The sequence below is a fragment of the Maniola jurtina genome, chromosome 27, assembly GCF_905333055.1.
Source record: "Maniola jurtina chromosome 27, ilManJurt1.1, whole genome shotgun sequence".
Lineage (NCBI taxonomy): Eukaryota > Metazoa > Arthropoda > Insecta > Lepidoptera > Nymphalidae > Maniola > Maniola jurtina.
In genome coordinates, this window is record NC_060055.1 from 6,301,377 (window position 1) to 6,317,083 (window position 15,707).

The 15,707-nt window shown below is 40.4% G+C and overlaps 2 protein-coding genes across 3 annotated transcripts in view; one reads left to right on the forward strand and one right to left on the reverse strand.

Moving 5' to 3' along the window:
- LOC123879013 overlaps window positions 1-9,967 on the forward strand; it is a 36,949-nt gene extending 26,982 nt beyond the window's left edge. Inside the window, exons 6-7 of the mRNA XM_045926478.1 lie at window positions 8,329-8,424; window positions 9,432-9,967. Coding sequence (XP_045782434.1) covers window positions 8,329-8,424; window positions 9,432-9,533 — 198 coding nt within the window. The 3' untranslated portion in view covers window positions 9,534-9,967. The remainder of the gene's footprint in view (window positions 1-8,328; window positions 8,425-9,431) is intronic.
- Window positions 9,968-11,671: 1,704 nt separating this feature from the next.
- LOC123879001 (protein FAM214A) overlaps window positions 11,672-15,707 on the reverse strand; it is a 75,278-nt gene continuing 71,242 nt past the window's right edge. For both annotated transcript variants that reach the window (XM_045926457.1, XM_045926456.1), the window contains 5 exons: window positions 14,853-14,999; window positions 14,375-14,508; window positions 13,816-13,979; window positions 12,632-12,870; window positions 11,672-12,157 (listed from right to left, as the gene is read on the reverse strand). In XM_045926457.1, coding sequence (XP_045782413.1) covers window positions 11,788-12,157; window positions 12,632-12,870; window positions 13,816-13,979; window positions 14,375-14,508; window positions 14,853-14,999 — 1,054 coding nt within the window. In that variant the 3' untranslated portion in view covers window positions 11,672-11,787. The remainder of the gene's footprint in view (window positions 12,158-12,631; window positions 12,871-13,815; window positions 13,980-14,374; window positions 14,509-14,852; window positions 15,000-15,707) is intronic.

Below are 15,707 nucleotides of genomic sequence, written 5' to 3' on the forward strand. Positions count from 1 at the left end.
TTCATTACCATCACATAAACATCAACGCCTTCTCCACCAAAATCATTACCAGCACACTAGAACTCATTACCTTCAGTAACTGAAAACTTCAAATGCATATATCTCTGAAATTCATGGGTGCAATTTGATATGACTTGGTCATTCTTTTTGATTTCACCTATATTTTAGTTTAGTTCAGCAATTTTCACAATTTAAAAAATTCTCTTATTTTCTCCGATTTGCGCCAAATCAGAGAAGTACCCTTAATTACTGTATTCAATAGTAAGAAAAAATGTTCTCTTTTGTAACATAACCTAATATAGAACAAACAAAATATTTTTGTAACAATATTTAGTAAAATAGCTAAAAAAAATTCTGTCAGTCGATAATCAGAAATGTAATACATATTGCTCACTAGAGGATGCCCGCGACTTCGTTCACGTGGATTTAGGTTTGTAAAGACCCCGTGGGAACTGTTGAATAAGAGTCAATCATGACTATCAACGCACAGTTCAAAATATTGGACGGATAGATATATGTCGTAAACATCTACTAAAAATAATTTTTGACCTCTGTACTTTTAATATAAATCGGTTAAAGGGACCCTTAACAATCCCGTAGGAACTCTTTGATTTTCTGGGATAAAAAGTAGCCTATGTCCGTCCCCGGGATATAAGCTAACTCTGTGCCAAATTTCGTCAGAATCGGTTAAACTGTTGGGCCATGAAAAGGTAGCAGACAGACAGACAGACACACTTTCGCATTTATAATATTTCCAGGGGATGCCCGCGGCTTCGCCCGCGTGGATTTTGGTTTTTAAAATCCCGTAGGATACTCTTTGATTTTCCGGGATAAAAGTAGCCTATGTCCTTCCCCAGGATGTATCCCAAGTCTGTATAAAATTTCATTAAAATCGGTTCAGTGGTTGGGCCGTGAAAACGTAGCAGACAGACAGACAGACACACTTTCACATTTATAATATTAAAGTATATAGTATAATAGTATATAGTATAGATAAGTATGGATAGTTTACAACCTTGTATGTTACCATAAAATACGTGTTAAAGTATGCTAGTTTGTACCAATAATTAGCACCTAAATGTTAGCATGATAATTGGACATCTAAATCCATACTTAATAGGTATTATAAATGCGAAAGTGTGTCTGTCTGTCTGTCTGTCAGTCTGCTACGTTTTCACGGCCCAACCACTGGACCGATTTTAATGAAATTTGGTACAGACTTGGGACATATCCCGGGAAAGGACATAGGCTACTTTTTATCCCGGAAAATCAATGAGTTTCTACGGGATTTAAAAAATTCGAAATCCACGCGGGCGAAGCCGCGGGCATCCCCTAGTATCCTATAAATATGATACGATAGCAAGATTTTTTATAGTTTAAATAAAGAAAAAAAATCTGTAATAAATAAAATCTATTCAAGATCGATATCATATATATCGATAATAAATATATACCTAATAATAATATGTCGGTCAATCGTTTTATCCTTTATTAACTTTTTTAAAACCCATGCTATGGTTTTGAACCCATCTGCCAGTGTGCGCTGAGCTTTATAATCACCACACCAAGTATAGAGCGTGTTCACACGCATACCTAATTTCATTTTCACCGGATTATTGTTTTGTTCGCATTAAATCAAAACGAAAGTGTTCTCATACATCTTAAGTAGTGCTTTAGTTCGGTCTTTGACAGTTGAATGAACTCTTTATACTTGTTTTAAGTGTCTGTCTGTCTGTCTGCTACGTTCTCACGGCTCAACCGCTGAACCGATTTTAATGGGAACAAGGTTAGCTTACATCTCGGGAATGGGCATAGGTTACTTTTTATCCCGGAAAATCAAAGAGTTCCTACGGGATTGTTAAGGGTTTAACCGATTTATATTAAAAGTACAGAGGTCAAAAATTATTTTTAGTGGATTTTTAAGACATATATCTATCCGTCCAATATTTTGAACTGTGCGTTGATAGTCATGATTGACTCTTATTATACAAAAGAAAGTTGAAAACTAAAACCCGACTGCGATCGTCTTAATAAACGCTGAAATATTATACTAAAATTGTTTTTCTGTCGCTTTAATGTTGTATATTTATGTTTATGAACTCAGAATTTTCTCCTCTTTCATTTGACATCCCACTCGATACAATAGCAAAAAAACATTTTTGGAGAACCGCACTTTTTTTGATGTAACATCCGTTAGGTCAATTATTTCGTATAAAATGTAGCCTATGCCACCCGGACCTTTACGACGAATCGATTGACACCTCATTCATCAAAATCGGCCCAGTAGTTTAGACGCTACGGTGGAACACACGGAATTTGGATACAAACATACATACATACATACATAGACTGCTAAAATCATCATCCTTCCTTATGACTTTGCCGCAGTCGGGTAAATGGAAAAAGCTGATGATTTTCCTTTTGTATAATACATATTATATTTACCTAAATACTCGTAGGTACAACAGTCAACATTTAATAATCCTACTTTCAGATTTTACAGCATCCATAATTCAAAGATAAACACCTAAGTGTCGAATGTATTCACAAGTACGTTAACAGGGCTCTCTCCGTCACTTACTCCATACAATCGTAGTCCCAATTTCATTTGAATATTAAGCAACCAAAGTCCATGAAATTTTGCAGACATTTCTAGAAACTAATATTTGTGCCAGTGGTGTTTTAGTTTCTTCTAAAAATATGTAGTTTTAAAAAGACAGGGGCTCAAAGATTAGTATGTGAATTTTTAAGACCGTGTAACTTTGAAACCGAATATTTTAACGGAGATTTGGATTCTGGAAAACCACAGGCATAGATATTAGTTCCCGGAACGTTTCTACAAAATTCCATTGAGTATGATTGGTTAGTATTCCAACGAGAGACGAACTACGTTTGTATGGAGCGAGTGACGGAGAGACCCCTCTTAACCTCATTCTGCAGTAATTCCTATAGATATACAAACATAAGAGTGTTTGTTTCGCGCTGATTTCTATTTGACGAGAGCGAATGCGCTCATTTGATCAGGGTGTCAGTGTCACCCAGTTATAATTGCTAAGTAATTTCTGAGTTAAGTATACCTATTTAAACAATAGATAGATAGAAAGACTTTATTGCACACAAAAAACACATGTAAAGGAACACAACGACTTCGTCTGTGGTGGCGTTTGCTGGCGCGCGTGTTGTGCCTTTTTGGAGTGTTTTTTTGTTAGAAGTGGTCGGTTTTTGTGTTCTGCTGGTGTTTATTGGTGGTGGAACTGACTGGGAAGCGCTCTAGAGGGGCGCCGCGTGTATGTCGGCGGGCGCCGGTACAGACGAAGTCCATACTTATACACATAGTTTCACTAATTTATAATTAACTACAAACTTGACATTGGCTAATCAGTGTAAAGCCAGACGAAAGAGAAAAAAAAGGAACACAACACAGAATGGTAAGAACCCACTGATTCTGATTACAACATTTTTTTTTAAAAGAATATTAGCCATGTTAAATGACTAATACTCCCCTTTCCTCTCCAACTAAGCGTCAGGCTTGTGCTAGGAGTAGGTACGACAATAGTGCAACGGGCGGGGATTGAACCGCCGACCTTTCGGTTTTCAGTCCACTCCTTTACCGGTTGAGCTATTGAGACTATATATTGGAGTGCTTCTTTACTTTCTTCTCTCTGCGCTGGTTTCCGCACTTAAACGTTTCCGTCTGTTGTGCGTGCGTTGCCCCTCCCCGCCGAAGTCTTCACTCCAGCCATCCAAGCTCGCTCCAGAAGCTGAGTAGACCGCCCAGGTTGCCGAGGGCTTCATGAAGTGAGGTTGGGGATCCCAAATGGCGCTCTCGTTGTTCTGCCACGCGCGCGCACTCTAGGAGCACGTGCGTCGGTGTTTCTTCGACCTCCACGCAGGCCCTGCACAGAGGACTGTCGGTGACACCTATAACGAAAAGGTGTTTCTTTAGTGGGCATAGCCCCAGCCAGTGGGCTGTTATGAGTATTAAACCCATACATCCTTTAGTTTCCACGCGGTATCGTACGGCTTTGTCAGTAGGGTGGTAACTAGTCACGGCCGAAGCCTCCCACCAGACCAGACCACAAATTTAGAAACTATAAAGTTCCAAACTCCTGCCGGAAATCGAACCTGGGACCTCCAACAAATAAGACCACAACGCCACTGCGCCTGGGAAGCCGTCAAAATTTCATACGCCATATAATACGAATGTAACATGTGTTGGTTACAAGTGTAAATTAAAAATGTATAACACCCCCGACAAGTCAAGGTTACAGTAACTAGAAAAGAGCAAAGAAGCTGAACTTTCAAACGGCCGAACCGATTTTCTTGGATTATAGCTAAGAACACTCTCGATCAAGCCACCTTTCAAACAAAAAAAACTAAATTAAAATCGGTTCATTAGTTTCGGAGCTACGATGCCACAGACAGATACACACGTCAAACTTATAACACCCCTCTTTTTGGGTGGGGGGTTAAAAAGTTACGTATTGTGTTTTACACAAACTCCGATTCCAATAGTTTTGACAACAATTTCCGTAAAAGTAATTATTGCGAACGGGTCGAACAGCTTTCTTTATGTTACCGGTTTGATATACCTAGCTACTCGTACATGGCGATTTATACTTAAGTTATGCTAAAGTGTCGGCCTGGGTGAAATCTACCTAGATATCTGATAAGTCTTCCTGCTCAACCTCGTTTGAGGACCAACGTCGAAGTCAAAGTTTGGTTATATCACAGATAGACACAATAATAAACGTAAATTAAAAATTTACAACACCCCCGACAAGTGAAGGTTACAATAACTAGAAAAGAGCTGATAACTTTCAAACGACTGAACCGATTTTCTTGGATTATAGCTAAGAACACTCTCGATCAAGCTACCTTTCAAACAAAAAAAAACTAAATTAAAATCGGTTCATTAGTTTAGGAGCTACGATGCCACAGACAGATACTCAGATACACACGTCAAACTTATAACACGCCTCTTTTTGGGTCGGGGGTTAAAAAGAAAATTACTGACTGACTGATTCAACAACGCCTAGCGCAAACCCTTGGTCTTAGGAATTTAGAAAAGCTGAAACTTTGCACAGGGGTTCTTGACAGCCATGACGGACGGACGGAGGAATGGACAGACAGACAGACAGACAGACGGCCAACCAAGTGATCCTATAAGGGTTCCGTTTTCCTCTTGAGGTACGGAACCCTAAAAATATCAAAAAAGTTAGTATGAAAGTGGGTACGAAACTGTCCAGCAATTTCCATTACAGTCCTCGTGGAAATGCGGCCAGTAAAGGCCCGATTACAGTCCTCTACAATGAAATCCTTTCTTTTGTAAAGTAACATTTTACGACCAAGTGGAGGTAAAATAGATTTAGATGCTACAGCTACAGATCAACGAGGTAGAACCAAGTACTAAGTATTATGTGCGTAAGGTGTCGGGTCACGGGCATGTCTCAAGGGAACCATGTCACTTTGTCTGTCTGTACGACACGGAATATACGCTCGTATGAATGGGGAGAAAGCGTCATACATATATAATGTAGCTCATACATTAAACATTTGCCTACTTATTCGATAACAAGTATTTTACAGATTGATTGGCATGTCTATGCTTGGTCCTTGACCTATGGTAGCTTTAGTGTTTAACTGCTAAAGAAAGTAGGTATTACCTAACACTGATAGGGTAAGCACGCACTGCGGATTTTCACCGCGCGATTTTTCTTGCAAAATTCTGTGACATGGAACCGCATGCACTCTTGAATTAAAGTTAAAAGTAAAAATTCAAAAAATTCAAAATGCAAAATATTTTTATTCAATTAAACTTTTACAAGTGCTTTTGAATCGTCAAAATAATCTACCACTGGTTCGGAATGCCGTTCCTACCGAGAAGAACCAGCAAGAAACTCGGCAGTTACTCTTTTTTCAAGTATTCAATTTACAATAATATGCCATACTGAATACAAGCAATTGCAGCCGTGTATTGCTGGAGCGAGTCAAATCCAAGCTTTTTTGAAATTTACATAATCTTCGATTGTATAATAAGCTAATTTTGACATCCCACTCGATCGGGATTTTGAGTGACCTAAATCCACGCGGACGAAGTCGCGAGCATCGCCTAGTATTATACGAAAGTGTATCTGTATGTCTGTCTGTCTGTCTGTCTGCTACGTTCTCACTTTAATGAAATTTAGTACAGCTTACATCCTGGGGACGGGCATAAGCTACTTTTTATCCCGGAAAATCAAAGAGTTCCTACGGGATTCTTAAGCGTCTATCAGTTTAACCGATTTATATGAAATTTGGTACAGAGGTAGCTTACGCCTCGACAACTTTTTATCCCAGAAAAGCAAAGACTTCCTACGGGATTTTAAAAAAAAAAAACTAAATCCACGCGGACGAAGTCGCGAGCATCAGCTAGTATTATAATAAATAAACCCTACAGTCATCCTACTCCAGTATGAGTTAAATTTTCTGCAATGGTTTTTTTGAAACTTGTGTAAAAGGCAAGTCTAAAATTGATTGCGGAAATTCGTTAGTAAAACATTGCACATAAAATTCTCAATAAATAACCACAAATTCACGGTTTTCGTTTTTTTTCTTTCCTCGTGCTATATATGCCTAAGAGCAACTTATCTGCCTAATTTAATGATTCTAGGTCAACGGGAAGTACCCTATAGGTTTTCTTGATACACCTACACGACAAACGGACAGCCGCGGACGGACAGACGGACAGACGGACAGACAGACAACAAAGTAATCCTATAAGGGTTCCGTTTTTCTTTTTGAGGTACGGATATAAAATAGGCCAAATCGAAAGCTTTTTTGAAAGTCGGTTAAAAAAATAAATGCTAAGTATGATTAATTTTCATAGCAGTTTTATAATAAAAAGTAGCTATAATCGTCAGGTGCCATCCAAAGATGTAAATGTAAAAGAATCCGGCCGCGACGCGCGGGTCACTTTCACTGGTGACCTTACGTGTACGTCGGCCTTAATAACACGATTTAACTTGCAAGTTACTCGTACAATGCGCTTCTGACTTTTGTTGTTTAAAATCTGCCATAATTTGTAGGTCTGTAATGTTTTTAAGGTTCCGTACCTCAAAAGGAAAAACCGGAACCCTTATAGGATCACTTTGTTGTCTGTCCGTCCGTCCGTCCGTACGTCGTGTCTGTCAAGAAACCTGTAGGGTACTTCCCGTTGACCAAGAATCATGAAATTTGGCAGGCAGGTAGGTCTTATAGCACAAGTAAAGCAATAAATCCGAAAACCGTGAATTTGTGGTTAGATCATTAAAAAAAAAAAAAATGTGTTTAAATTTTCAAAGTAAGATAACTATGCCAAGTGGGCTTTGCCTGTACATTCTAAAACAGATTTTCATTTATTTTTATGCATAATAGTTTTTGATTTATCGTGCATAATGTCGAAAAAAATACCCGAGTACGGAACCCTCGGTGCGCGAGTCCGACTCGCACTTGGCCGGTTTTTTTACCCGACTACGACAAAGCCAAAAGGAAGGGTTATGATTTTAGCGTAATAGTAACACTATATTACCACAGCTCAGTTATTACACAGTAGATACCAACGCTAGATATACGACTAAGTATTTCTATTTCATCATGATCAACTCATTGCCGGCCCACTACTGAGTACGGGTCTCTTCTCAGAGTGAGAAGGCCGTAGTCTGCCACGCTGGCCCAATGCGGATTGGCAGACTTCACACACCTTTGAGAACATGGAGAACTCTCAGGCATGCAGGTTTCCTCACGATGTTTTCCTTCTCCGTTAAAGCAAGTGATATTTAATTGCTTAAAACGCACATAACTGAAAAGTTAGTGGTGCGTGCCCGGAATCGAACCCCCGACCTCCGATTCGGAGGCGGACGTTCTAACCACTAGGCTATCACAGCTTTTTGCTACGACTTTTCCACTTATTTCCACTTATTATTATTATTATTATTAAGCCTTTATTTACTCCTTATCTTTATGTACAATAGGTTTTCTATCTATACAATAGGTTAACTATCTAGCTATTTATTCTACAATTTTTACATTTATTTTATGTTAGTTCTGTTAGTAAGCACAATTGTGTTTTGCATGTGTGTGTGTTCATATGTTATGTTTTGTACAGTGTTAGTTAGATAATAAAATCGTTAGTTTACAAATGTTTAAAACTAACTACTTAGTATATACAGGTCTACATTTATATCTATTGCTATATACATATATTATTATTGTGTAATTATTTGTTTGCGTAGGTAATCACTATTAAATCTAGATAAGGATCCCACTATTTATTACTTATTTCCACTTACTACGACTTAATTGTTCCAGGTGATATACTACGAGCACGCGCAGCATCAGCACCACTACGATCATGAGGATGAAGAGCACGGCTGGGGACCCTGGTCCAGGAGCATCGAGCCTGAGGTAACCTACCTTCATCATCAGCATTCTTCGTAACCAAGTTTAGCGATCATCATCCGAAAAGTTTCTCTATCTAAATCCGCCACTTTTTAACCCCTGGCCCAAAAGATAATGTTATAAGTTTTTTTTAGGCTTCCGTACCTAAAGGAAAAACGGAACCCTTATAGGATTGCTTCGTTGTCTGTCTGTCTGTCAAGAAACCTATAGGGTACTTCCCGTTGACAGAAATCCCCCGTAAAAAATCCCGTAGAATCCCGTTGAATCATGAAATTTGGCAGGTAGAGGTAGGTCTTATAGCACAAGTAAAGGAATAAATCTGAAAACTGCGAATTTATGGTTACATCATTTAAAAAAAATGTGTATCAATTGTCAAAGTATCATAACTATACCAAGTGGGGTATCTTATCATATTATGAAAGGGCTTTACCTGTACATCCTAAAAGAGATTTTTATTTATTTTTATGTATAATAGTTTTTGATTTATCGTGCAAAATGTTGGAAAAAAATACTCGAGTACGGATCCCTCAGCGTGCGAGTCTGACTCGCACTTGGCCGGTTTTTTATCCCGGAAAATCAAAGAGTTCCTACGGAATTTTTAAAAAACTTATCCACGCAATCGAAGTCGTGGGCATCAGCTTGTAATAAATATCAACCATATAGACTTAATAGACTTTAAGCCTAAAGGCTTAATAGACTTGATATAGATTTTACTATAGGTAGGTGATATACCTACCTATAGGTAGGATCCTAGGCGAATGCCTAGTTCGAGCTCCTACAATATCAAATTCAAATTCAAAATATTTTTATTCAATTATACTTTTACAAGTTCTTCTCGGTAGGAGTCCGAGTTTCTTGCTGGTTCTTCTCGGTAGGAAAGGCATTCCGAACCAGTGGTAGATGCTTTTGACGATTCAAAAGAACTTGTAAGTCTAATTGAATAAAAATATTTTGAATTTTATCATATCCAAGTGGCTGGTGGTCAAATGAAAATGATATTTATATGTTCACAGGAAGTTGAGGCGGAACTGGAGGAACACATCAACTCACCGTACAGGGGGCACCAGAAAATCGCACAAGTCTATCCCACCAGACCGCTTCTAACTTTATCATAACTGTAGGTTAACTTAACAGTAGTTTAAACTTGAAATTAATCACTTTCTAAAATTTCAACGTCAAAATCTCAGGTTTGATACTCATTTAGTTGTTTAGAACGGACAGACAGACAGACAGCAGAGTGACATTAATATGGCTCTGTTTTTACCCTTAGGGTAGGTACGGAACCCTATCCCGCTCGCTGAGTGACTCTGACCCAATAATGTGCTCTGAGCTTTCTTAGAAGGCATAGCATTTTTCTGTAACTACCTACAAAAAATTTTAGAAACTGAAAAATGTTATGTCAGTTAAAATCTGTTTATATATTACCTAGCTAACGCGCTCCACCTTTAGTCGGGTAGAATTTCCGAAAATACTTACGGGTCTACAATCCATACTAATACTAATAATATAAATGCGAAAGTGTGTCTGTCTGTCTATCTGTCTGCTACCTTTTCACGGCCCAACAGTGTAACCGATTCTGACGAAATTTGGTACAGAGCTAGCTTATATCCCGGGGACGGACATAGGCTACTTTTTATCCCGGAAAATCAAAGAGTTCCCGCGGGAATCCTAAAGACCCATCCACTTAACCGATTTGTATGAAATTTGGTACCGAGGTAGCTTGCGTCCCTGTAATCGACATAGGCATTTTATCCCGGAAAATCAAACAGTTCCCACGGGATCTTTAAAACCTGAATCCACGCGGACGAAGTCGCGGGCATCGTCTAGTGTGTTTATATATTACCTAGCTAAAGCGCTCCACCATTAATCGTGTAGAATTTCCGAAAACAGGTCTACAATCAAGATTTTAAAAAAAACTCAAATGCAAATTGTAGACCCAACGTTCTTTAGAGTAGGTAGGTATACTTAACTTGGGTGAATGATATACAAATCGTATACGGTTATTGATATTTATCAGTCAATCAGTCCTTTCATTTTATCTTTTTGTATGATAAAAAAGTATAATAATTACTGTTAGATAAATCTATTTTATATTTTCTAAATGAAATAGATGCTTTTCAAAAATTGTAAATACCACCTATACCATATTGTTACACTTATTGCGTTGTCAACAAAGTTTAAAATTATTTACTACCACTTTTATAAGTAACGCCAATGTACCTGCGCAGAAAACTTATTTTTGAATGGCGCGAAAGTACCACAGCCAATCACAGCGCGCGTCCGTCCGCTATTGGTTTCGTCTAAGCGCCATGATTTGTACGCGCGAAGTATGAGCGAGACAGCACGAATCTGTTGTTCTTGTATTTAAAACCTTAATTCCAAGCAATAAGGTCTATATTTCATTGGTGTACATTCGGTTTTAGTCGCTATTAGGTATTATGTAACTTATAAAAGTGTTATATACATAAGTATTTATTTGTAAGATAAATTGTAAATTAAATTATTAAGTAGTACTTATTACTTATTTAATTTATTCCTAGTTGTAAGTGGAAGCCATAAATGTATTTATTCTGAGTGAATGGATGTATAGAATACCTACATTGGAAAATAAAATGGTTTATTAATATTTCAGATGTTTCCTTTGTCCATAATTACTTCTTGTCTTCTTCTAAGACTGTCTGTCTGTCGTGTTTGTCAAGAAAACCTACAGGGTACTTCCCGTTGACCTAGAATCATGAAATTCGTCAAATCATCAAATTCACGGTTGTCGAATTTTTTCCTTTACTTGTGCTATAAGATCTAATTACCTGCCAAATATGATTCTAGGTCAACGGGAAGTACTCTATAGGTTTTCCCGAACGGACAGACAGACAACAAAGTGATCCTATAAGGGTTCCGTTTTTCCTTTTGAGGTATGGAACCCTAAAAAAAATTAAAATGAGTTCATGAACAAATAATTATAATTAGTATTTTTAAAAGAAAGATAACTGTACCATATGAAAGGGCTTCTCCTGTACATTCCAAAACAGATTTTTATTTATTTTTATGCATAATAGTTTTTGATTTATCGTGCAAAATGTCGGAAATATACCTGAATACGGAACACTCAGTGCACGAGTCTGACTCACACTTGGCCGGTTTTTAAATGCATTATACTGAGTATTCTCATCTCTATCTTACCAATGTAATAAGGAAAAGGACATACAACCTTTTTTCATTTTAGAACTGTCTGGGTAGAAATGAGACACAGTGATATATAAAAAACCAAAAATATATTCTTTTCATTAGTACATACATATATTTTCAACGCAAAGTAAAATCAAGACATACACCTCCAGGCACTAAAACCGCGCACCCTCCTCTCCTATACTATCGCGGGGAGTATTTGGGGTTCTCTGGCGCATACGTAAAACTCCTCAGTTCATACGAGACGCCATTTTGGTTCTCATAACCGAATTCGCGCATTTCATTCTTCATTTCCGTGTCAAAGTCGCTACATCCACCGAAAACTCGGTTCGGCGTGCGATTGGTCGAAATCCCGGGCTTCTGATTGGCTGGTTTCCTTTCTGTCTCCTGATTGGTGGATGATGTCGCGGTGGCGTCATCTTTGCTCTGATTGGGCGGAATAGGGCGGAATAATGCGGAATGTGCGGTAGCGGTGTCTAGATCGGCCTTTCGGGATACTAGTATTCGAATGTCAGTGTGCAGGTACAGTTTTCCGGACTTTGAGGTCATAAACCTGTAATGAGAGAAGAAATCTATTAAAAACCTGCCAAGTGCGAGTCGGACTAGCACACTAAGGGTTCCACACCATCGAACGAGAAGTTTCAACCCAGTATAAAGCTGTGATAGCCTAGTGGTTAAAAGTCGGGGGTTCGATCCCGGGCACGCACCCTAACTTTACAGTTATGTGCGTTTTTAACCCATTAAATATCACTTGCTTTAACGTGAAGGAAAACATCGTGAAGAAACTTGCATGTCTGAGAGTTCACCATGTACTCAAAGGTGTGTGAAGTCTGCCAATCCGCATTGGGCCAGCGTGGCAGACTACGGCCTAAACCCTTCTCATTCTGAGAAGAGACCCGTGCTCAGTAGTGGGTTGATTATGAATAACAAAATTTGCAAGTTGATGACAGACAGCACCATGTTGATGTGATGTCACCTCACTCACCGGCACGAGCGAAGCGAGCGTGTGAACATCTGTATGACTCACCTCAAATGTATGAGATACCGGAGCCACTTGTGCATGTGGTGCGGCTGCGGGGGCTCGGCGCGCGCCGGCATGTACAGCGTGCGCTGGCGCAGGAAGGTGCGCGCGGCGGGCGGCATGCTGGTGAGGTCGTACAGCACCACGAACATCTTGACGAGCGTGCCGTGCGGGTTGAACAGCGACACCTGCACGGTGCCCGAGCGCGACACGCGGTACCCGTGCGGGCCCAGGTTGATGTGCCCCTGCGGGTGACAAACGCCTATATACTGCGTACTGCATACCTAGTGCACACATAGTGACAGTGACCTACCTAGTGCACTCATATAGACAGTGACCTACCTAGTGCACACATAGTGCACACAGTGACAGTGATCTATATACTGCATACCTAGTGGCAGTGACCTATATACTGCATACCTAGTGCACGCAGTAACAGTTACCTATATAGTGCATGCCTAGTGCACAGTGACCTATATAGTGCATACCTAGTGCACACATACTGACAGTAAGGGTGGTTGCGCACTCATCCGATCCGAGTCGCGAAAACACTTTCGGAACTATTTGTATGGTAGCTTACGCACTAGATCCGACTTTCGTAGTGGCGGACGCCACATTCGCAAGCAGATGTCGCTTCTAACTCATATGACGAAATCAATCAACAATCATTGGATGCCCAAGCCTGATTACGCAAGACGCACGCACTAGATGGCAGCACGGGTAACTTAATCGGAAGTTAAAGTACACGCAAATCTGAATCACAATAACGGAGCGTTCAGGAAACTGTAAATTTCATGATTGTAAGTCAACGGGAAGTGCCCTATAGGTTTTCTTGACAGACGGACAGATAGACAGACAGACAAAAAAGTGATCCTATAACGAATCCTTTCTTTCTTTTAAGATACGCAACCCTTAAAACGGAGATATTGAGAAAACTCAAATATATGGGCTGCTCCAGCACCCCAAGCAGTGGAGCACCCCGAGTAGGGTTCTATGGCTATGAACCTCACCATGTAAGGTGCATTGGTGACGCCGGGCGCGTAGAAGAACACAGTGACAGGTAGCCGTCTACACAGCCCCGTAACGGGTTCCAAACGACCCTTAAGAGCCGACTCTTTGACATTTTGACAGTTTTTTACAGGAAAAATGTCAAACCATCATGATCATCATCCCCTAGCGGTGACACTCACCATGTAAGGTGCATTGGTACCGCCCGGCGCGTAGAAGAACACAGTGACGGGTAGCCGTCTATGCGGGGGGCAGAAAGCGCCCGACGCGCCCAGTTCCGCCGCGAACCCGTGTACAGTCGCCACGGGTTCCAAACGACCCTTGAGAGCTGACTCTTCAAAACTACCTGTAAGATTGATAGAAGAATAGTTATAGAAAAAACCGGTCAAGTGCGAGTTGGACTTGCATATGAAGGGTTCCGTTCCGTCGTACAAGATATCACACTAATATTATAAAGGCGAAAGTTTGTATGTGTATGTGTGTGTGTGTGTGTGTGTGTATGTTTGTTACTCCTTCACGCAAAAACTACTGGACGGATTTGGCTGAAATTTGGAATGGAGATAGATAATATCCTGGATTAGCACATAGGCTACTTTTTATCCCGGAAAATCAAAGAGTTCCCACGGGATTTCGAAAAACCTAAATCCACGCGGGCGAAGTCGCGGGCATCGGCTAGTTTTAACATATTTATGGCAAGTTAATGACAACAGCGCCATCTATATGTGATTTAGTAAATCTTACCAAGTAGTCCAGTGCTAGGTCCGATACGCAGTTTGTTGTGAGGTGTGGACTTCTTGGGCGGCGGAGTTTGTCTCGCGGGGGAGACTGGGGACGCGGGCACCGGCGACGGGGGGGAGATGGGGTGGAATAATGCACTGAAAAAAACATAGTCCATACTATATGTTACTGTATGTATGTAAACACCGTTTCGTTATAGGTGTCATCGACAGTCTTCTGTGCAGGGCGTGCATTGAGATCGATGAAACACCGACGCACGTGCTCCTGGAGTGCACGAGCGTGGCAGAACTACGAGAGCACCATTTGGGATCCCCGACCTCACTCCATGAAGCCCTCGACAACCTGGGCGGTCTACTCGGCTTCTGGAGCGAGCTTGGATGGCTGGAGTGAACACTTCGGCGGGAAGGGGCAACGCGCGCACAACAGACGGCAACTTTTAAGTGCGGAAACCAGCCCAGAGAGAAGAAAGAAGACCACTCACCTTTTAATGCCGGAAACTCCGTTAATAGAATCATCAAAATCGAAACAGTTGTTTCCCCTGCGCAGTGGAGCCGGGCTCGAAGTCAGCGGCAGACCGGTCTTGTTGTGGAACACCATTGATGCGGCTGAATCGAACCTCCAGCGAAATCTGGGGATTCACGCCCTAGATTAATAATAATCAATCTATCTGTAATCTGTCGATAAATTAAACAAAAAGATCACACAAAAAAGCGACCTACTTAAAAAAACTGTCAGTTGTCAGAGAATTTTCAAATTAATTGTTGGTTTTAAACTTTTTTTTAAACTAAATAAACGCCCTGGTGGGAGGCTTCGGCCGTGGCTAATTACCACCCTGACGGCAAAGCCGTACCGCCAAGCAATTTAGCGTCCCAGTGCTGTGCCGTGTAAAAACCAAGGGGAAACGTGTTTATTAAAAACTGCCATACACCTTCCAGGTTAGCCCGCTTCCATCTTAGACTGCATCATCACTTACCACCAAATGAAATTGCTCATTGCAGTCAAGGGCAACATGTATCTGAATAAAAACAAAAATAAAAAACATCACTTTAGCACTCGCATGTCGGTGACGCGACCTTGACGTTTTAACCAATTGCAAAATCACCCAAAGGGCCTAAAGAAGTTTTCAATTAAAAAAACGTGGGCTGGTTCATTTTTTGCGCAACGGATCAGCCTAGCTGTCCAGCGCGGAAATGCAGCCAGTATTCTTGGCAGTATTCCACGCGGGCATGATTTCCATAGTAATTAGATAAGAGTAGATTTAAGTTTTATTGTAATCACACTAATATTATAAAGGCGAAAGTTTGTGTTTGGGTGTGTTTGTGTGGGTGGGTGTGTG